Source organism: Eptesicus fuscus, chromosome 17, assembly GCF_027574615.1.
Source record: "Eptesicus fuscus isolate TK198812 chromosome 17, DD_ASM_mEF_20220401, whole genome shotgun sequence".
NCBI classification, from domain to species: Eukaryota; Metazoa; Chordata; class Mammalia; order Chiroptera; family Vespertilionidae; genus Eptesicus; species Eptesicus fuscus.
This window is the reverse complement of record NC_072489.1, coordinates 54639560-54661209: the sequence shown is the minus strand read 5'-3', so window position 1 is coordinate 54661209 and position 21650 is coordinate 54639560. Positions and strand designations below refer to the sequence as shown.

The window sequence follows — 21650 nt, the reverse complement described above, 5'->3', positions numbered from 1 at the left end:
CTCATCGTCCCCCAGCCAGGTGGGATGCCTCCTGGAGTTTTCAAATAACTTGAATCCATTTATTAAATACAAAATGGATCAAGTTTGTAGACCAAAATGCACCTACCTTTATGGGGCCTAGAAAGAGGCATTATGGAAGATGTCATAATACTTGTTCTCAAATGCCTTCCAGAGAGCTTCCGGTGTTGTTACTGCGACTTCTCATTGAAGGACTTACACTGCCAGAGCCAGGAACCTGCACAGTTTGCATTGCCTTACACTAACAAGACTGTGAATCCGTTTCATTAGATCTTTGTTCTTCTGCACTTCATACTCCTTTTACTCTCATTAGTCCCTTCCCTGTCTTAGGAATCCTCGCTCCAAATGATTGTATTTATGTTTTTAGAAGAGAGAAGAAACGACAAAGAAAGACTCTGATCGTTGCCAAATGCGGCCGTGATTTCTGCAGTGGCCAGGCTTCCCGCTTTATGAGCTCGGTTTGCTTTCCTCACTATCGATAGGAGACTAGTCCATAGTGAAAATCGAAGGACAGTTTCAAATTCTCACCCATTTACTTATGTCTTTACTCAGTATTTATTCTGCAAAATAAATCAATAGATGTTATAGGAGAGATACTAATGATTCCTTAAAATATACACAAGTACTATTAATTTCAAAATTTAAAATTAGAAAAATTTACTTAGAAAAATTATTTAAATTTAGAAAGATCACAGAGTGAAAAATAAGTTTTTACTTAAAAACTTTAGAATGTTAAGGTAAAGCATTTTCTTAGTTTAAAAGTCTTTTTAAAATAGGAATTTAAAGTATCTGTATCAGCTTAATAGTTACTTTAAAATCCCCTGCTACCCCCAAACTCCTTGAGTTCTGATTTCTAAAACCATTTCTTTTAATTGCGAAGTTTAACTTTGCCTGAAGTTCTTTCAGTGTGAGCATGTCTAAGTTCATTTTCTACCTGATTAAGAACCCCATGTTCCTTAACCTGTCAACAGCTCAGTTGAGCAGTCAGCCTGTATTATTCAATATCTTGTGTGACACGAGGACAGCAGTCCAAAGGGAGAGATATCACAAATTGGTGCCACACTTCAGTAAATAGAGACATTTTATTTTTCACCAAGCTAATTCAGTCCAGTTCAGTTAACTCTTTTTCCCCCTTAAGGAAGGATCAAAAAAAGCAGCGTGAATGCCTGAGTCCATCATGTGTGTGACACATCAGTGTGTGACTATAAAGCCGACCACAAGGGAGGGGTTCTGCCTTTAGACTTGAGACAATGCCCCATACAATTGCCCTGAGCTCAGATCTGCACTGGGGATTGCTGAGTGGCAGCGGGCTCCGATTACACGCAGGTAGGATGGGAAATAGTGGGGCTCGCTGCACCCGGCACGCTTTTCCCTTCCCGCTGCGACCTGTTCAGTTGGGTCTAATAATTCTCAGACGTGCTTCAGGCTGTCACTGAGTTTCACTTTAGTTCCAGAGGCCACAGCCATCGGACATTACGTATTGCTAGTTGTATGATTTTGATAAAATCTTTGTCCTACATGTCTGTTTCTTAAAAACCCTTATCCCAATAAATCTAACACCAGTATTTCTGTTCCTTAGTTCACTGATTTCTTCCTGAGGCATAATGCAGTTTATACAGTCTCAATATTGTTTATTCTTCAAGGGTGTAATGGGATGGATGATGCTACTGTCCATGAAATGTTTAAATAACATTTACGAAAGAAGACTGAAAGTACAAAACATTGTCTGTTGCCCGATGGATCAGGTCTAAGAGCCTCATCTTTGTGTCAAACCCTTCAAGGGCTCCTCCCCCTGCTGCCTTGTGTTCCAGTCTCTTTGATGTTCAACGTTAACACCACTTTCTAGCCGCCCCAGGCTGTGCCCTCTGTTTTGAGAGTCCCCCCTCTCTGGCCTGCCAAACCGAGCCTTTATGTCATTGAAAATCCTACTTCTCCATTAATTCAGGCCTTCCTCGACCAATTGCTGCAATAGGGCACTTCTTCCCACTATGTGGTCTGAAAATGCCACTTTGCAAGGGTGCTGTCCCCAACCTCCCTCAAGTGCAGCTAGATGGACCATGCACTTGCCCAGAATGATGTGAGGTGCACTTTCTGGTCAACCCACGTGGCCGGTACGTTCAGGGCTTCCCCGTGTAACACGTGCTCACTGTGGGCAGGGCCAGAGCTGTGGCTGTGCCACAGGTAGGAGGACAGGTCCCAGAGCCAGACACGCCACCGTTGCTAACTGTGACCACACGCAAGTCACCACACCTCTTGTGGCTCTCGTGTCCTCATTTTAAAAATGAAGATCATTATATCACAATAAATATAACATCAGTATGTCTATTTTCTGAATGTACTCTGTGGTATTTCCACACTTAAATAATTTTTTAAAGTAAACTAATTTTAAATTTTGAAATTAGACTGAAATATGTTTTTAAGGAATCATTAGTATCTCTCCTATAACATCCACTCTTGATTTATTTTGTAGAAAAAATATTGAGTAAAAAAACAAACAAACTGGTGAGAACTTGAAACTATCCTTCAATTTCTCTGATTGTACAACCTACCTTAAGGGTTGTGAAGATTAAATGAGTTAATTTTGGGAAAGTGCTTAGAACAGTAGCTGACACAGTTCGAGTGCTATGTAAATATTTATTAAATAAAATAATATGTTGAACATGTCCTGTCTGCCAGTCACTGTGCTAAGTGTGTGACATGTTAACTAAGTCAGTCTTCACAGTGGTCTTGTATGGTAGATCCCCATTTTACAGAGGGAGGAACCCAGACAATCAGAGTGAAGAAACTTGCTCAAGGTCACACAGCAATTACAGGGCAGAAGCAGGATTTGAATTCACACCTCCTGGTCCCAGGGCCCTCCACCGCTTCTCTGCTTGTACCCACTGTGCTGTACTGTGAAACCTGGATGTCGGGCATTTTGTCCTGGAGATGGTCACAGTCCGATGGGGAGAGAGGCTGTTGGAAGACAGCTCGCTGTGAGAGAATGGCGAAAGGAGAGGTTCGTCCCACTGAACCCTGATGTTGACCACGTTGGGTTGAGAATCCGAGAGGATGGGAACCCCATGTGTTAGCAGCTGCTACCATGGCACCCTAGGCGGAGGAGTTCTCCAGGATAATGGCTTTTTGGATTTTGTTGTTGTTTTCTCTTAAGCCACTCTTTTTGTCAGGCTCGTGAGACTTTGCCGGTACAGTGGTGTAGTCCGGGACCATATAGAACACAGTAAAAATGATGAGATACCGGAAGTGAGTCAGCCGCCTCTGCCTGTAAATGGTGCCTTGTAGGTATTTAAAACATATTCCAGTCTTTCCTACCAAATCACCCAGCTCTCCTGAAATGCTCCATTTACCCATAGGAGTCCTAGCTGGAGAAGGCCAGCCACCAGTTCTGGACGCGAGCACTACAGATCTTAGTCATACCAGTGAAACCTTGGCTCTCTGAGGAGTTCCTTTGAGGTGGCTGTCTGCGCTGCAGCTTCACAGCTGGGGATGTGTACCTGTAATAATAGATTCTTTCCCGGATGTTATAATCTAGTGTCCAGACTGCGTGCACACAGTCCAAAGTTTTGAAAGTGAATTTCTTCAAAGGATTCCAATAATTTGGCTGATAAAGCACAGATAACGTGAAAAATATATTTTACTGTTAAGTCTTTTGGGGGAGGTATAAAAAGGTTCCTAGGACAGTCATGCTTTGTAGTGGTTAGCAAGGCTAATACTCTTAAGTGCCGGGTAAAAATTAAACTTGAATAGCAATGATGAAATATTGACTCATCAGATGGCTTTGAAGTTTCGCTTCTTTTTGGTTGCAGTGCCCTTTCTAATGGACATGTTTCAGAGAAGAAAGTGATGATAGCACTCAGCCGGCTATTTTCTTACCCTCTGTACAGAAGAAATCTTTTCTTTTCTGGGGGGGTCCGTTTGGGTATTTGAATTTTGAAGATCAGCTCCTTAGACATCACATTCCTGATAGAAATGGTTCCTAGCACTCGGAATGTGTTCTAGTGATAGCCTGATGTTTAAAAATTTAAAAGATAATTGCTTTAATAGCTGTAGAATTTTTTGTATGCCAAGTTTGCTTTGTCTATTCTATGCTACAATCTTTCCATCCTAAATTTATTTAATTCTCCATCATTCTATATCAGGAGGACTAAGGTGAGTGTGTATGTAAAATGAATAATAACGTTATGAAATTTAGTTTTATAAAATAGCTCACTGGGTAAAACGCTCATGTTTAAAGATGTTTAGAAACTGCATATTTGGAGGTGAAGTTTTTTCAGTTCTGATAATAACTGAAGGGTTTTCCTTCAAAGCTTAAAATTGTAGCTCCTTTCGGATGTTGAGTAAATATTGGTTTTCTTCTACATCCTGGATTAAATTTCACTCATCCGAGTGATTTAGGACTTTAGAAATTGTTACTGAAATGTTGGTTAAAAATGTCCTGTTTTTATGTTTCCTCCCACGTGGACTATGATACATTCTTAACATTTATGTTGTGTCTTTTATTGCTCAGTTTCCATGTGAATCCGACAAGCAGTGAAGACCTCAGGAAAATCCCGGTAAGTTGCAGAGGGGGTTAGAGAGGCACAAAGCAAGCCACCAGCCAGCCTCTGTCGGGCACACATTTCTAGAAAGGCTCCCGTCCCCTCGAATCCCTGTTACCTACGGCTTATAGCTTAGCGTGATGTTTGGGGAGAAAGAAGAAAAGCAAAACCCAATCTTTATTTTTAATATGTGATAGGGTGTGACTTTTATACAATTAATGGAACTTCAGGTAAACATAATTATAATTGAAGCCTGCTTAGAATATACATATTTTGTTTGCAGACTGTTTTAAAATTAATATGAAAGCTGTATGGCAAGGTCAACATTATTGTTAGGAAATACGAGCATGTGGAGAAAACGATTTGTTGTTGGGACAAATATTGAAGAAAGAATAATACCGCTTATTAACGTTCAACAATCTTGCATCCTGGCGGGAAATGCAGTTAGCCAGGAGTGCATTTGCAAGAACCTTTAGGACACTAACCTTCCCAGACAGAACAAAACCATCCATATTAGCGGGCGTGGTGTAGCCACCAGCTGAGTCAGCTCACATACCCGGCAAAGATTATTCAGGTGTCTTAACTTCATGCTGTGGTTATTTGAAATCCAGTTTTGGCTCTCTGTTCAGAGTTCCATTGCATCTTCAGTCAAATCTAAATATATTAAACCTAGGGAAGAGGTTACTTTACCAAAATGTGGGCACGTGTGCTTGGTAGAAAACTAAGTTCTCGTTGAATAACAGAAGTGGAGTCTTTACTCCAAGACGCTGGTGATTGCTCTTTGAACCATCTGCCCTTAATGTGTGTGATCCAGATGTATAATAAGAATTTTTTAAAGCAATAACATATCACAATTTTCTATGATGATCTATGCCCAGAAGAAGCTATGGTAGTGTATAAACCATTCTAAATGTAGTTATTTCTTTAAAATTATAGAAAACATTATAGAAGCTTTGTGCTGTGTTCTTGCTGTTTTATGTAAATGATTTGTAAGTTTTTATGCTTCATAAATACTCCAGTCTTTATAAGATGCAGTCTGGCGAGAAATGTCAGAATATTTGAAGTGAGCCTTTGATCAAATAGTAAAATGAATTCTATCAGGCAAGGTACTTAATCTCAAACAAAATGCAAACATCAAAAAATCGATTTCATGTGTAGCTATTGTTTATTAAGTAACCTTAATTACAATTTCTATGTGCTTGTAAATGTATTTTTCCAAATCTTGTAATTTATTGCTGTAAAAGCATCCTTAGAATTCTTTAAAGAAATAAAATGTGAAAATTGTTTTAGTTAAAGGATTTAAAAGTGATAAAAGAATCCTTGATGTGTGATTATTTTTCTCTGGAATACTAACTATTCTAAAGGACAGTTAAAGGATTACTTAGGTGTTGTTAATTTACTGCAAGATACAATTAGAGAAGGAACCCATCCTCAGACTGATCGTTTTTTGATGAAAAGTATTTGAACAATTTTTATGTTGAAGATTAGAAGATGTTTGAAGTAATTTACATTAAGTTCTCCGATAATAGCCATCCACCAAGTTATTTTTCCCCCTTCTGGACATAGTATTTTGTAATTAAGTTTGTATGTCTTATATGCTAGTGCCAACACCTGTCTGTGAAAGCACAGTGTTTAAACAGGAGCAGTAGCCAGTTGAAAGGGCAGTGTGAGCTCTTTAAGTCCTAATTAAGAACTGAAAGGGAGATGAAGGGAGTAGGACAAAAGATGTGAAAGTAGCTGAGATGATATTCCCAGAGCAAAGTTCCTCATTAGAACAATAATGAGATGATCAGAGAATGCCAAGCCTTCCTCTTATCTCTCTCTCTCTCCTCCAGTTGCCTTGGATGTCAGTTAGTGCCCCACCAATATTTGGTTACCAGGACAACCTTTCTTTAAATCTTCAGTTATTTTGAGTCCTGCTAATTTGCTTTTGTTCAAATTTAAATATTGCAAAAAATATATACATTTCCTAGTTTAAAAGGCTAGACTGTGTAAAGCAAAAATAGATCACTGGTGATTCTCAAAGTCTTTTGCACAACTATGTTATTTAAGATTTCGATTAGGAAACTTCATGTGATAATTCTATTCTCTCACCCAACCCCTAATTCCTTATATCTGCATATGGAAATTTTTAACAGTGGTTGGGTGTGAATGGAAAAGAATTGGTTGTCAAAGGGGAAGAAGGAAGAAAAATTTACATTTCAATATAAGAAGACATCTTAAAAACATATGTGCTGTCTGTATGGATTGCTGGAGGAAATAATGTTGAGTACTTAGGAGTCCCATGTAGGTTACTTGAGTCTATACCAATAATTTATATTTTCCTGAGAGTTTTCCACTTTAAGCAAAATAATTTTTTGCTTAATTTTCTGTTGTACATATGAATTGATATGAATTGTTATTATTTTACTTGGAATTATATCAACAAACAAGGATATATATTTATTGAGTGTATCAATTCAAGAATCTTATGCCTAAAATGAAAGTGTATTTACATGCTTTTTAAATATGGGATAAAATCTGGAACTAAGCATAAAACTTTTTAATTATTTTATATTCTTTTTCAGAATATAGTTTATAGTACGTGTGTTTCTAAGATGTTTTTCTGCCTAAAAACTTGATGTAGAAATTTGGGGTAAAATTTTCACATAAAAGGACAAATGGAAAATTTATTGAAAAGGTCAGAAGTGTATTTCCAGGAAATCTGCCTATACACAAGTATTAGAAGGCTGTAGGGGAACAAAATGAGTAACGGATCTGTATATTTTAGATTATGACTGTATAGTGTAACACTGTTCCAGGATAATAACTAATTATTTTGAGACTAAATTGTTAGATAGATTTATGTCATGGAATAAAATTTAGACTCTGTCAAAATAAGAATATTTTGACATTTTTCATCCTCATTGTCTTTAGAGAAATATTAAAAAAAAAATTTTAGCTACATTATCTGGTATTACTGGTATAGTGCTAAATATAACAGTATAAGTGATTTTATAACTATGTTCATCAATTAATTAGTTTGTAGAAGTCAGTATAATTTGATTAAAATTAGAGACTCAAACATGTGATTCTTAAGTTAAATTAAAAAAACGTAAGAGTCAACCAATCAGTAACGAATCCCATTTAGTTTAATTTCATGAATCCCTGCAGTTCTCACCAGAATCCCTATTTTTCAGTAAGTATTTTATTAGAAAGATGAAATCACATTAGTTGGGGGGGGGGGGGGTATTACCTTTTAAAAATGCAGTTCAGAAATATCACTGTGTAAACCAGGACATTTTAGGGTTAAAAGGGACCTTGGAGAACATCTCATTTGTCAGTAAGGAAAGTGAGAGCTAGGTTGGTCTCTGTCTCATTTGTGCAGAATTATTCAGGTTAAAGTGAGGAATTTTAGCTTATTTTTAATAAATTAAAAAATACATACTTACCTCTCCAGTGTATCTTATCTTTTCTATGGAAACCTGCTTAATATAATAATTGTTTAATAAGAATGTGGCTAGGAAATTATAATAATGTTTTATATCTCTATTCATGACCAATTAAATAAACTATTCAATACATGAGAGGTGTGTGCAATGAGACTTAATCTTAAAAAAGATTAATTGATCTGAGAGAGCAGAGAATAAAAGTAGATTAACAGAATTGTCCTTTAACTGTTGCAGAGTAGCATTATGAAATGTTTTTAGAGACAAAGGTAATATAACGCATGAAGTTGTATCTTCCCAGTTTCTAATGTTAAAACAAAACAAGGTGTTTTAAATATATCTTACGGAACTTAAACTCACTTCCCCTTAGCAGTCTCCCTATTCATTCTGTTGATCTGGTGGAGGCCCTCATCGGTATCTTGTCTGTGATATTTCAATAGCTTTATAACTAATCTCAGCCCCTCCAATCGATTTTCCCCACTGCTGCCATTTTCATTGTCCTAGAACATGACTTTAATCATATTTTTCTTGCCTACGGAAACCTTCCAAGGCGTCCTATCTCCCGCAGCAATAAACCTACAAGTCCTTAATGACAGCATTGATCATCCTCGATGGTCTGTTTGGAACCTGCCATTTCAGCCTCTCTCAGCTCCCCATCCTGAACCTTACTTGCCGGCCCTTCTGTACTGATGACCTGTTTGGCCACCATGCCTCCAGCCTTGCTTCTTCCTTGGAACAAATGGAGCCACTGCTTGAGATGCACGTTTTGCATTTCCCCCTGGTGAAGCTAGATCTCCTCCACAGAGCCTGAGAGCCTGTGGGGCCGGAAGAGTCTCTCCTTCCTGGACTTGTCTTGTTACCCCGGAGGAGGAAGCGTGGTTGGATAACATCCCCATCGAATTGATGCCTGTACTCAAGCTCGGTTTTTGGGTTGGCAGTCTTGGTGCCTGCGGGAAGAGGGGATAGAAAGTCACACTTTGGCTTTACTCGTGAGAACTTCTAGACTCATAGCAAATTGAAGTAGATCCTGAAAATGAGTAAAGACAAATCTAATGTCTGTTAAAAATGGGAAAAGAACCTTTCTGCATTCATTGGTCCCCATTCTCTGTCTCCCACTGCATGGACTATATACTGTAGTCTGAGAGAGCAAGACCAGCTTCCCCCGTGTTTTATTTCCCTTAAAGCCAAATGGAAATGTTTTGAATGAAAGTGATGAAAACCATTTTAATTTGTTGAGTCTAGTGATAGAACTATGTATAAAAAGACATAAAAACACTAATTTATGTTTGGGAATTATATTTTACATAATGAAAAATCTATTACTATCCACTATAAACAGATGACAACATATTTTATTAAATTCCTGAGAAATATTTTTCTTTTAATATTAGAATGCTTTTTAATGAAAATTAGGTCAATGCCTTTTGCTTTCTTTTTTATATTTATACATTAATGTAAAAATTTTCATTAATGGAATAACTTTCACAAAGTAAATCAATAGTGAAATGGAAGAGAATGCAGATATACTGATACTAAATATTAATGTGATCATAGTTGAACTCTCGAGTTTCCTGATAACAAGGGCAAAAAGGGAAATAAGGTATATAGGTATTGCTACTATGAGATAGAAATGAACTAGTTACTCAGGGGAGGAAAAGCTGTTTGCCTCTAAATTAAATCAGAAGTTACTCCCATCGGAGCATCTTACAAGATTTAATTCCGAATGCCTTCAACATTTCATAGCAAGAAGCAGATTGGATCTTGCTGTTGCTTGTCCCCATCTTCAATAAAGTCAAAGGCATAGCATTAAACTACAGTTCAGCGGGAGCAGCTTGATGAGAATTAAACTAACGTCCAAATGTATAGTTTTCAACAGCTTCTTATAGTTCGTCCAAGTTAATTCTTAGGGATCTTCAATTTTTACCTATTTCAGCTATATTTATTATAGAACATTTTATCTTAAAGTTGTATGTCTGTCTCTTTTATTAGGACATTGTCCACACTGTAAAAAAAAAAATGATTGTAGAAGAATTTAGAATTAGAATAAGGGCTTTGATGCCTCTGACGCAGTGCTGGCCTCAGAACTGACTAGCCGTTCTGTGAACTGTCACGTTGGTTCTAGCCAAGGACAGGAAAACCAAAAGCTGAAGTTCAAAATAATTCGGATTTTCTTCCTGAGAACTAAAGTGCCGGCTCTCTCCTGTTCTAGGACAGCAACCCTTTTGATGCCGCCGCAGGGTACCGCAGCCTGACCTACGAGGAGGTCCTGCAGGAGCTGGTGAGGCACAAAGAGCTCCTGCGGAGGAAGGACACGCACATCCGGGAGCTGGAGGACTACATCGACAACCTCCTCGTGCGGGTCATGGAGGAGACGCCCAGCATCCTCCGAGTGCCCTACGAGCCGTCCAGGAAGGCTGGCAAGTTCTCCAACGGCTAACGAGCCATTGGTGCTGCCTTGATAATGGGGAGAAGAAAGAGGGAGAAAAGGAAAGAGAAAGGAAAGACTGGTTACGGAAGAGCCTGCACTTTCAGGTTTCAGTCCATGCTCGTCCGTTGGGAAAAGGTGTTTCACTTGTAAATATGAGCGGGGACTGTCAAGAGTGACCTTTGAAGTGAGTTCAATAATTAAAACTTTGAAAGGGAAAGGGCCAGATTCCAGATAAGTAAGCAGCTCCTGGGGATTCACTGGGGTGCTGGCCAGCCCACTCCCCTGCCCGAGGCCCAGGGATGTCTTCAGAAGTTCATGGCTCGCTCCTCAGGAAGATTTCTCATGACTTGACATTGTGGGAATTGATACTGTGGATGGTTCTTGAGCATTCAATTTGTAGACGATTTAGCTGCAGGAATACTGCTCATTATAAACACTACTTCAAAAACAGTTCATATTTTATATACATACGTATGTACATGAGTGTAAGTTCATGTATCTTTGCATATAAAATACGTGCATATACCTCACATATTCATGTGTTTTTAGGACATTTAAAATCAGTCGGTTTCCTCTAAAATGAGGATACCAGTTTCTTAATTGGGAAATGTATGTGCGCTCAGCGAGCATCATTGCTACTGCAGTATTACGTGCGTGTGTGGGGGAGCTGCTTCCAGTCACTCTAGAGTCTGAACCTTGGTTTCAAAATGAGCTGCTACTATGTTACTCCAGCGTCAGATTTTTGCTCTTTACCCAAAAGTAATGCTCCAAAGGCCTTGCTAAAGAATGGCGTCTTTTAGGAAAGTCCATTAACTTCACAACAGCATGGATTTCTCGAATTCGTTTTTCAGCATAACATCTGAGTTTTGTCTAAGCTACAAGCAGGAGATTAGCTAATGTAATTTGTTTTGTTACCATTCTGAATGCCTATAAAACACTAGCAAAGAAAATAGTAAGAAGTTAAAGCTGAAGATAACTTGGAGGGTAAAAGTAGGTGATCATCTGATGCCTGATAACCCAAAACAGTGGGCAGATTCTCGGAATAAAGAATTAGGCTTGGTTTCAAGTTCCATAAATAATGGAACAGATGGTTGCATTTGGGTCTTGAACCAAAATAACATTACTAAAGAGTGAGTTTTTAGAACAGATCTTTATTAGCATGACGTTACACATTAATCTGCATCTACCCTTTAAGAATTGATTTATCACCAAATTATATGTCCACTTTTTTATGTCTGCTTCCCCAAAATGTTGAATACTTCCATGAGCCAGCTTTCATTGGTTGTACAAAATTAGTCTGAAATGTAAAGTGAAAAACAATGGTTATAAAAATATTAATGACTGCTTATTTTTTACCTTACAATCTAAAATACTTACTATGAAACACTGAATCTGTTTCTTCTGAATTTAAAATGAAAAAACACACCATATATGGAGACATACATTTCTCAGTCTTTTAATGAAGTGCATTTTTGTCTAATATGCATCTCTACTAAGACTTACTTGAAAGTTAAATACAAAACAGATATAATAGTTTCGCTTATTTTAATATTCTGAATCAGATAATACTTGGCCAAGTTTATATTTAGTTCATAAGCTAAAATCCCTGTTATTTGTATTTCCTGAGTTTCTTTAGTTTTTCTATGAGAGCATACATTTTGAAATTGTGAAAATTTTCCCCAAATACAAAAATTCAATAATTTTTAAAATGAAGAAACGGAGGGAGGAAGGAAAATAGCTCTACTAACATTCTCCTTCATATATATATCTTTGCTAAACCTCCAAATCTGGTGTAGAATTTTATTTTTCCATTTGAAGTCTTAATAATTATTTTTAACATGGTGCCATTTTAATTAACATTTATTAAATATTTACAAAATTCTTAGCATTTGATTTTGTGTTGTTAGTATAATTGAGGCTCTTACACTTCTTAAAAATACAAAATCCTTGTGTTTTTAGTATTATGACAGATTACTTACAGATATTTTAATAAGCTTTGGCCAAATTTGCTCCTTACAGAATGAACCAAGATACTAGTTTTGTATTGGGGATATGTTTTATGTGAATAGAGATCAATAAAAAGTATGATTCAAGTAACTGCTATTCTTTTTACGAGGAGATTCATTTTTAAGGAGACATTCTTTGCTTGTATAAAAACTGTTAGGAGTTAGGTTTATCCACACGTGAGAAACATTTTTATCTTTAAATCTGAGACGAGAATTCTATTGAAAATTCATCCTGCATTTATCACTGCCTAAAAATGTTCTGTTTGAATGTTTATGAAGTTTTCCTCTGACCCAGAGTACAAGTTACTTGTTTTCATAATCTGTCAATATAATACGCTACAAACAAAAAGTGAAAATGAGTTCCCCAGAAAACATATCAGTGTTTCCTCGTTTGGGCAGAAGTGCATGCAGATGAGTTTTATTTGCTAGCATTGTAGAAGGAAGGCCAAAAGTCACCTTAGTTTGTTTTTCCAAAATGTAACCTTCAGTATTCTAACGGTGTGTTTTGTTCGTAGCTTAGAAATTGAAGTAAAATATATGTACTCATTAAATAATGCACAGCACTATAAACTTATAAATGGATTTTATTTATGCTTAAAATGCAGATCAAAAATATTTCCACCAATAAGAGGATTTTTTTTAAAAAAACCACAGAATTGATATTTATCTCAAACCTATCTTAAGTTAATATACTTCTGTTATATAATTAAAATATTTATTATTTTTAAAGTAGCCTTATTTTATAACCAGTTTCCCTCCCAGTTTTAAAATTCAGCTCTGAAAATATTGAACATACTGTCCTTCCACTTATGCCTCCGTTTCATTCATTGGATAGCAGGGTCATATCTTAGAATTGTATATAAGCGACGTGTCACCCATTCATGAGAGACGTTTAAGTATTGCTTTTGGCTGCTCTATTCTGCCTTGAGCCTAGTTTTGCCATTCTCCCGTGAACGTAGTGTTACCCATAGATTATACATAACTACATCTATTGCTTTTGGCAGTAAATGAAGCTTTAGTTGTAATTTTCCAGCTGTGAAAATGTTGCCTTGTATTGAAAGGGTTTCAGGACTGGAAACCTAAGTAAAACCCAGCTCATTAGTGACAGCTTTGCTTTCCTGCCTTCACCAACTCCTCTGCCCTCCGCCCCCCGCCCCCCGCACCACCCCCATGAGGGTGCTTACTCTTTAGCAAGGAGAATCTAAAAAAACACAAAAGAACTGGCTTTAATATATCTCCTACTTGTTACACTGGAGCTTTTCTCTTCCTCCGGCTTTTCAGGCAAAGCTCCCGGCCTCGGGTCTGTGAGCGAGGCTGGAACTTTTTGATGTCCGTGTGCTCATATGTCTTGTAGATATGCTAGGTGTCACTGTGCGTGTGTAAGTGAAGTATGAAGCATGCTCGCTCACTTGATCTCTTTGAAGTAAGAGGTAAAGGATCACAGTGCTGCTGGTTCGTGATGGTAGATGCAAGGGTCTGTCAGCGCACATTCGAAAGCCCCCATTTTCACAGATTTATAACTCATAATCCAGATGCAGCGATTGGAAGTATTTAATATGCAGTAGATGGCACCTTAACTAATTCATCTGCATCTGGAGGGTTTCCTGATGTATTTAGTAAGTAGTGGAGAGGCTCTTCAAGCATTAAACTCGAGTTGGCATTTTATTTCATTTCTTTTCTCTGTCAAAAAAAAAATCCCCTCTTACCATGGAATTGAAGTCTGTAACAAATGATACGTTGGGCCTATAAATCTTTGAAGCTTCCAGATGGTTTGTATTTTGAGGTACAAAAGAATGCTGCAGATCTAGAAATGTGTATATTTAGCAGGTATTTGAAAGACACAAGCATTATTTATAACTGAAGAGTATTACACTTGTTAAGTAAAATGCTCTTAGTCACTTGTATACATTTTTACCGGTACAAACTCAAAAGTATGTAAGCCTTGCATAATGTGACAGTTGTATAATTTATGTAATCTGATGCATGAATCAGACTTTTTGTATAATACATATTGATTTATTATAGTTGATTAAAGTGTTTAATCTTAATTCCGTTGTCTAATTTCTTATTGCAGATAAAACAGTGTGGTGTGTGCATTTATACACGAGTCCTCCTTGTCCTTTAAAAATAGGATGCCTCCTGTTTGACGCATTGCAGCAAGTATTCTGTAAGACCCACACACCCATTCACTATACAGGTAGTTCTGAAAATTCATTCAGAGCCGAGTGTCTGAGTACCTTAGAGTGGACAGTCAACAAAAGTGTGAATGCCCTCTGTATATACAATGTCCCCTCATAGGGATAGAGCTCAAGTTTGGTAGAAAGTAACATTGGAGATAGAGCGTCTAGATATACACCTGTCTATCTGAGGGAAACAGGAACCTAAGGACCCGGGCTAGGGTGTGGTGGTGTGTGTGATGTGTGGGTGTGTGTGTGTGTGTGTGTGTGTGTGTGTGTGGCAGTGTATTAGGCAGTTGGACATTAATCATATGCGTTTGGAACAAGGGATTTCTCTGCAGGCTGGAACACCTTCCTAGTCTCTGATTGCTCTCAAATGTGGAGGTTCCATGTAACTTATCCCTTCACTTCCCCAGTATATCTCTAGATTGTTCCCTTCCTACCTATCCCTGGCACACACGTTTATTTTTCCTTAGTCTACTGAGACAGAGATATTGGGAGTAATTTGGAAGTAGAGTTATCATTCTATTAGAGTGACCATTTTCCACGTAGGTTTTGTTTTAATGCACTGCCTGTCTCAGAAATGTTTCTGTGCACTTTTCAGAGTAATGGGCCTGTGCCTGCCTGGATGCCCACCATTCTGCATTTCCTCCCCAAATGATGTCACATGATGGCACAAATGTCATACTTCCACATTCTTATGACGGACAGAGTCATATACCTATAATTACATGAATTAGAAGTACTCAATTCTGTCTTATACTTCTCACAGCCTACAATTCAATAATGAAGTTTTCAGTGGTTTCATCATTTGTTAGGCATATTCCAAAGTCAGAATTTATGCTGGGCAGCATGAAAACAGATTTCTCCAGCAGAGCTTTTCAATTATGGTGTGTGGTGGACAAATGGCCGATATGGTCCAGTTTGTTTTCATTCCAGGACCAACGTTTGCAAATGATTTATTTATTTAATCAATTAGAACAGAGGAAGATTGACGCTGTTATAACGTTACAGTCTACTATGCACTGGTGATTGACGTAAAGTGTGTGAGACAGACCACAGGTTATTGGCAGTTTCCAGCAAATTATCTTGTTTGTGCTACAACCTTAGAGCAGGGATTGCAAACTCAAATGTTTACGGAGCCAGGCAGGTACGGCGGATAAGGAGGCAGGCCAGGTATGGAAGAGGAGGGATTACTGGGGACAGTGGCAATCTGGGGAGCCTGTTCTCCCCCATAAAAGTGGGCAACAGCTGTGCAGCTCCGGCTCATCGAGGCCATATGGCGGTGAATGCACGGCCAGGGTTGCTAAACGTGATCTTTCTAGAGAAACTGAGAATACAGCTATTTCTGTGAAATACGATTTCCAAATGTTGCAAACTAATTATTTTTCTAACAAAAAATCAGAGGCCACCAGTTTGCAATCTCTTCTTTACTGAGTCACTGTTTCTGATGACCAGTCATCCTCTCCTCCTCTTTTACTTCCTCCTCCTCCTCCTCCTCCTCCTCCTCATCATCATCATCATCGTGGGAAGAACAAGTCAGGGTATGATGGTTGTTTACTTCTCCCATGAATGGTGTTGTGTTTATTCAAAATCTGGGTTGGCCCGGGGCATATGGGATGTGTGAGATATGTAAGGCAGAATCCCAGCTCCAGATTTTCTTGTGGGAGGGGAGGAGGAAGAGCTATTCAATGGGTACTGAGTCTCATGCATGACGAGTCAGTCCTAGAGATCCGCTGGACAGCTGAGCCTATAGTTAGCAATGCTGTTTGTACACTTAAACATTGGTAAGTCCGGCCGGTGTGGCTCAGTGCTTGAGTGTAGACCTATGAACCAGGAGGTCACAGTTGGATTCCTGATCAGGGCACATGCCTGGGTTGCGGGCTCGGTCCCCAAGTGGTGGGTGTACAGGAGGTAGCTGATCAATAATTCTCTCATCATTGAAGTTTCTATCTCCCTCTCCCTTCCACTCTGAAATCAATAAAAATTTTTTAAACATTTTGTTAAGAGGTTAGGGTAAATGTTCTTACTACAATTAAGGGGGAAAAAGACGTTCCCCAGTATGCCTGTCCCTGAGTGTGACTGCAGTGCATTTGGGAGGGAGAACAGTACAGGGAAATACAGTCTGAGCGCCACCCTTCAGTATTTATCACGTTTGACTGTTATCCCAGGATCTGCTCCAAACCTTTTTTGTAGTAATTATGATTTTTCAATATTTACAATGATCTTGCCTTCTGATAAAAATTGTACAAAAAATCATCAGTGTCCTTAAGATCAGTTTAGCGCACAATATTAATGCTGTGCTGTGTTCAGGTCCAATGACATGTGGTGTATGATAATTCCCAGTCATATAAAGTTAATATGTGCTCATGTGGTTTTTAGTTTACAAAGTACACATTTCAATTAAAATGTAGTGGTTATTGTTTCCATAGTTTGATTTTATACATCAACCATTTCAAATCCTACCCTCCTTTTTGATCAAGAAAGGTGGATGGTTTAGATCGCTTGTTTTCAAAGTATTGCCCTGGAGCAGCAAGGTCAGTGTTACCTGGGAACTTGTTTGAATGCAAATTCTCAGGCCCGATTCCACACCTAATGAATCAGAAATGGGAGTGGGGACAGACGGTAGGACTCAGCTCTATTCACAAGCTCTCCATCTGTTTAAGATGCGTAATTGAGAACCATTGAAATAGAGACACACACACCCATTTTTTTCTTAGCTTAATGTAGTTTGCAGAATCCTTTCTTGACTTAATGTAACTTTTCTTGCCATTCTTGAGTTTATTTTTGAACCTGCTTTTTCAGTTTTTAAATGCATGTTATATTTACTTTTTATGTTTTTGTAGAGAGAGGAGGGGAGAGAGAGAAAAATCAATGTGGGAAAAAAACATGAATCTGTTGCCTCCCGCACCTGTCCTGACCTGGCATTGAACCTGCAACCTGGGTATGTGTCCTACCCGGGAATCGAACTGTCACCTTTTGGTGCGGGACAGTGCTTCAACCAACTGAGCCACACCAGCCAGGGCATGAATATTTTGTATTTTAGAGAAACTTACTCTTCATGATGAAACTTCATCAAGGTAGAATGTTCATAAGATATGCACAGTGCCTTATGCAGAGTAGATACATGAATACTGTTGATTCATTGGCGTGATATGTTTTGTTCGCTACGGTAAGATTGGGTATTATGATTGAGAAGGAAAACGCATACATGGGCCTTGATACAAAACTGCCAGAATGTCCCCCTTTTGTTCTGACGTGGGTGAGCCATGTTTGGTTGAGGAGGGCATCTCTCTCAGCTCCCCAGAGGTCTTTACCTGAGGTCACAGACGTTAGTGTAGAAGAGGAAACAGAGAGTGCAGCCACACATGGAATGTGGTAGAATAGGGTGTGGAATATATGTGTGAAATTGGGTAATGAGCCTTAATATAACAAATAAAGCCAACTTGTGACTTTTGGTGAGAGGTTTTACTTAACAGGCACTTGTAGCTTTGCTAGTTACAATCACTTTAGCAAATAGTTCATAAAAAGTTTACTTTCTTTTCACAATCAATACTGGGTTGAGTGCTCATTTCTAGGGAAACCGAGGAAGAAATTTAAAAGTCTTGTCAGATCTTGTACAAATATTAGAAACGCCCTGTCATTAGGAAAAGGCCATTCCACACTAGGTTCAGTAACGTAATTCCAGATAAGGCGTGAGAGAGAACGGTTACGGGAGAGCATATCATTGGCTTTTATTCCTCAGTGAAATCATCGCTAGAACCTTAACAGTGTAAAATGGAAAGACATCGGAGCACCGGCCCAAGTTGGTGGGTTTGGGTTTTTCAAATTTGTGTTTGTTTTCATCATCCCGCCAAGCCTCCATGTCCAACATTAGCCTGTCATAGAAAGAGAACTCAGATCATCAAAATCACAGCTGGTTCAGAATCCTCAACCTGACTGATGCCCTTTCACCCTCTTTCAGCAAAATGTCTCTAAACTGTAGCTAGAGAGGAACAAAATTGGCTTAGGAATTTCCTTTCCTTTCCTAGTGATGAAGGAGGCGTTAACGAGGAGAAAGGGCAGAGAACAGCCCTGGGGTTGGGTGGAGAAGCCAGTAGGCCAGGCTCACAGGTAGACCAGTTGTCCACCTCAGAGTAAGTCAGGTTGTAATCTCTGAGATCACCCAGGCTGGGCACCTCTTTTTGGGAAAGAATTCATTTGTCTTAAACCATTGACTGATCCAATAGCACCATTTAATGTTTTTGTGTTTACATTTAAAGTTTTTTTTTTATTAATGTACTGTTATTGAACATCTTTCATGATTTATAAGCTGTAAAATATTTTAATCCTTGACTCATTTGTTTACCAAGCTATTCACTTAATGCTATGGAATATGTAGCACTTGAGACCATCTGTTAGGAATATTTGAATAATATGCACACTCAGAAGATATGTACAGCAAATAGAGCTCAGAACACATGAAATATTCAGGAAGAGTTTGCGAAGACAATCCATGTATTTTAATTAAAAGAAGATGTTGCCTGAAATCTAGCAGTAAGTCTTTCCAAAAACGAAGCTCTCTTCTGATTCCAGGCAAATTGCTGTGCTGGGATGGCATTAAGCTGTCATTTTGACTTTAAGTGACTAGACTTTAAATAAAAATGTTGGAATTAATACTAATTAGAACTGCGCCTAGAAGAGCTTTTCCCTAAGTGTGGGAAGTTACTGCAGGGAGCCGTGTCCGGGGCCGGGGAATGGTAAGTGTGTGTTTTGTGAAGCAGGCCGGAGAGGGAGGCCGTGCCTCCGTGTCTTGGGGTCTGCCCTGGGGGAGCCTCGGGTGAAGTTGGGTAGCCTTGGGAAATCACTGAGCTGGGTGCTGTGACTCGCCTGGAATCCTAGCCTTGGAAAATCCTTGAATCCTGTTAGAGCTTGAGGATGTGTGTTTCTTTTTCCCTCGGAATTGGTGGAGGATGGGGGCAGATTGGCGTCAGGTGTGGGTCCCATCACGTGTTGTGAATGAAAACTGAGATTTCCTAAGTCACTCAGCCTGGATGCCTAGACCTTTTAGCCGGGAGTGATTCTCAGGAGCTCAGCTCCCTCCAAGGCTTGTTGTTACCTCAAGGTCACACCACTTGACGAGCTGTAGCCTGGACACCTATTATGGTGCCTCGAAGAATGTCCCAGAGGGCATCGGCATGGGACAACACCTGGTTCCCACCACACCGAGGGTGTCTGGCAGCTTGTCAGTCTTAACCCTGCCATTCCGAGAGGCGCCTCCTTTCTCTAACTGCTTTCAACGCTTGCGTTTTGATGCCTAAACCGGACAAGTTGCTTGGAATCAAACCTTCCCCTGTTTAGTGCCTGTTACTTACTGGTCTCCGTGTCAGGAGTGTCCCTCCCACGTGCATGGCACGTCTGTCTAAAGCCATAAGATCACAGCAGTGTACCACACCTTTCTCATTGGCTGGTGCATAGGTATCACTATTTCAGGATATTAGCCTGTTCTTGTAACCGTTTTTATGATCCTTATCTTTCTACATTATTACAGACTTTTTATTATTACTCAGCTCAAATAATTTGGGACTCTGCCTTCTGTTGATTCCCACAAACTCCCAATAGTTGTATGAATGCCCATCCGTTGTCTTTGTGCGAAGCTCTTCTCACTTGTGGCGTGAGTGGCGTGTGGGACAGCCTTCCCCAGAGACTCTCTTCAGTCCGGCAGGCCCTCGGGGTTGGCATCTAGTAATTAATGAGTTTCAGTGTGCATTTCTGAATGGTACATTTCCCCCTACCTTCATTATTTTCACATCCACATTTCTCCTTGTCCTGACTCATTTAATCCTTTTGCATTGTCTCTATCTTTGTTCATCACCTTAGATCTTTCGTGGGATGGAGCATCGTATGAATAAATATTTTTTCTCTGGCATTTGTTCCAATCCTGCTCATTCCATTCCATGAAGAGTCCCCCATCTGATCTCTGCTGACCTCCAGCCAACCCCCATCTTGGACATTTATTTGGCTTTGTTTTGGGGTCTAATAGTTTGTTTTAATATACAAAGGCCCTGATGAGTCATCTGTTAGGGACTTGTTTCAGTAAAGCACTGAACAAGTCGAAAATAAAATAAATAAAATAAAATAAAAATATACAGAGTTCCTAGCAAAGACTTTGAGCCTCTAGGCATCGCCGCCCCAACATTGACACCCAGTGCTGTGCTTGGGATGTAGTTGGTGCTCAAATATTTGTTGAATGAGTATTGGATTATTTTATGAGTATCTATTATAAGCAATGGTGTTTTTTCTTATAAAAGAACCCCCTTTAAAATGAATAAAATAGGTTTTTTCTTTTGTTTTTGTTTGTTTGTTTGTTTTTTACAGGCACTAGAAGTTGAACCTAGAGGAGACATAATAACTTCAAAGACATTGCCAGACAGAAATAAATGTTCATCTCAAATTATAGGCAGTCTACCGAAATCTGAGAAACCTGCTTAATCAGCTTCTCCATTGATTTTGTTTTAGTGAGGGCTTATCATACCCTCCTGCAGATCCTTGTTTCCTTGTCTGTGCACCTGCTCGGCTGCATGCAGAACAAAATAGCTGCTCACTTTGCTTCTTTACCCCTCACAGGTCACATGGCACATTCCAGCCCTCAGTAAATGCATGTTAGAGAAAGGAGGGGAGGGAGGAGTTCGGTGGCAGGTTCTTTGAAACACTGTGTAAGAAGGTTACTTTTTTGTTGGATGGCAGCATGCTGAGATTTTAATTATCTGCACTTTAAAATACAGCAACCAGGATTATTATAAAAACACTTTCTGTTGTCCTCGGTGAAGGGAGGAGCTCCCGTTTTAATTTGACTTATATTTGTAATTAATGAGAGAGAAAGAAACCTCGAGTGCTCCCTAATTGAAACAGGGGGTACATCAATCAAATTCTGATTGGGAGTCTTATGGAAACTCTAGATACAGAACAGTTTTCTTAATTATATCATGATACAAAAACAAATTATTTCGAGGAAAGCACTAAGATGGGCTTTTCTGACGGAAGTGCTTTGTTTTATATATATGTCTCTCACTGAA

At 39.0% G+C, this 21650-nt stretch overlaps 1 protein-coding gene across 2 annotated transcripts in view; it reads left to right on the top strand.

Annotated features, from left to right (window-relative positions):
* Positions 1-21650, top strand: part of RAB11FIP2 (RAB11 family interacting protein 2) — a 64400-nt gene that overhangs the window by 22106 nt on the left and 20644 nt on the right. The window contains exons 4-5 of one of the 2 annotated variants that reach the window (XM_054729142.1): positions 4526-4571; positions 10194-10401. In XM_054729142.1, the coding sequence (XP_054585117.1) occupies positions 4526-4571; positions 10194-10401 (254 nt within the window). Of the gene's footprint in view, positions 1-4525; positions 4572-10193; positions 12136-21650 lie in introns of those variants that run through there. The other variant, XM_008144352.3, reaches the window with a different exon arrangement.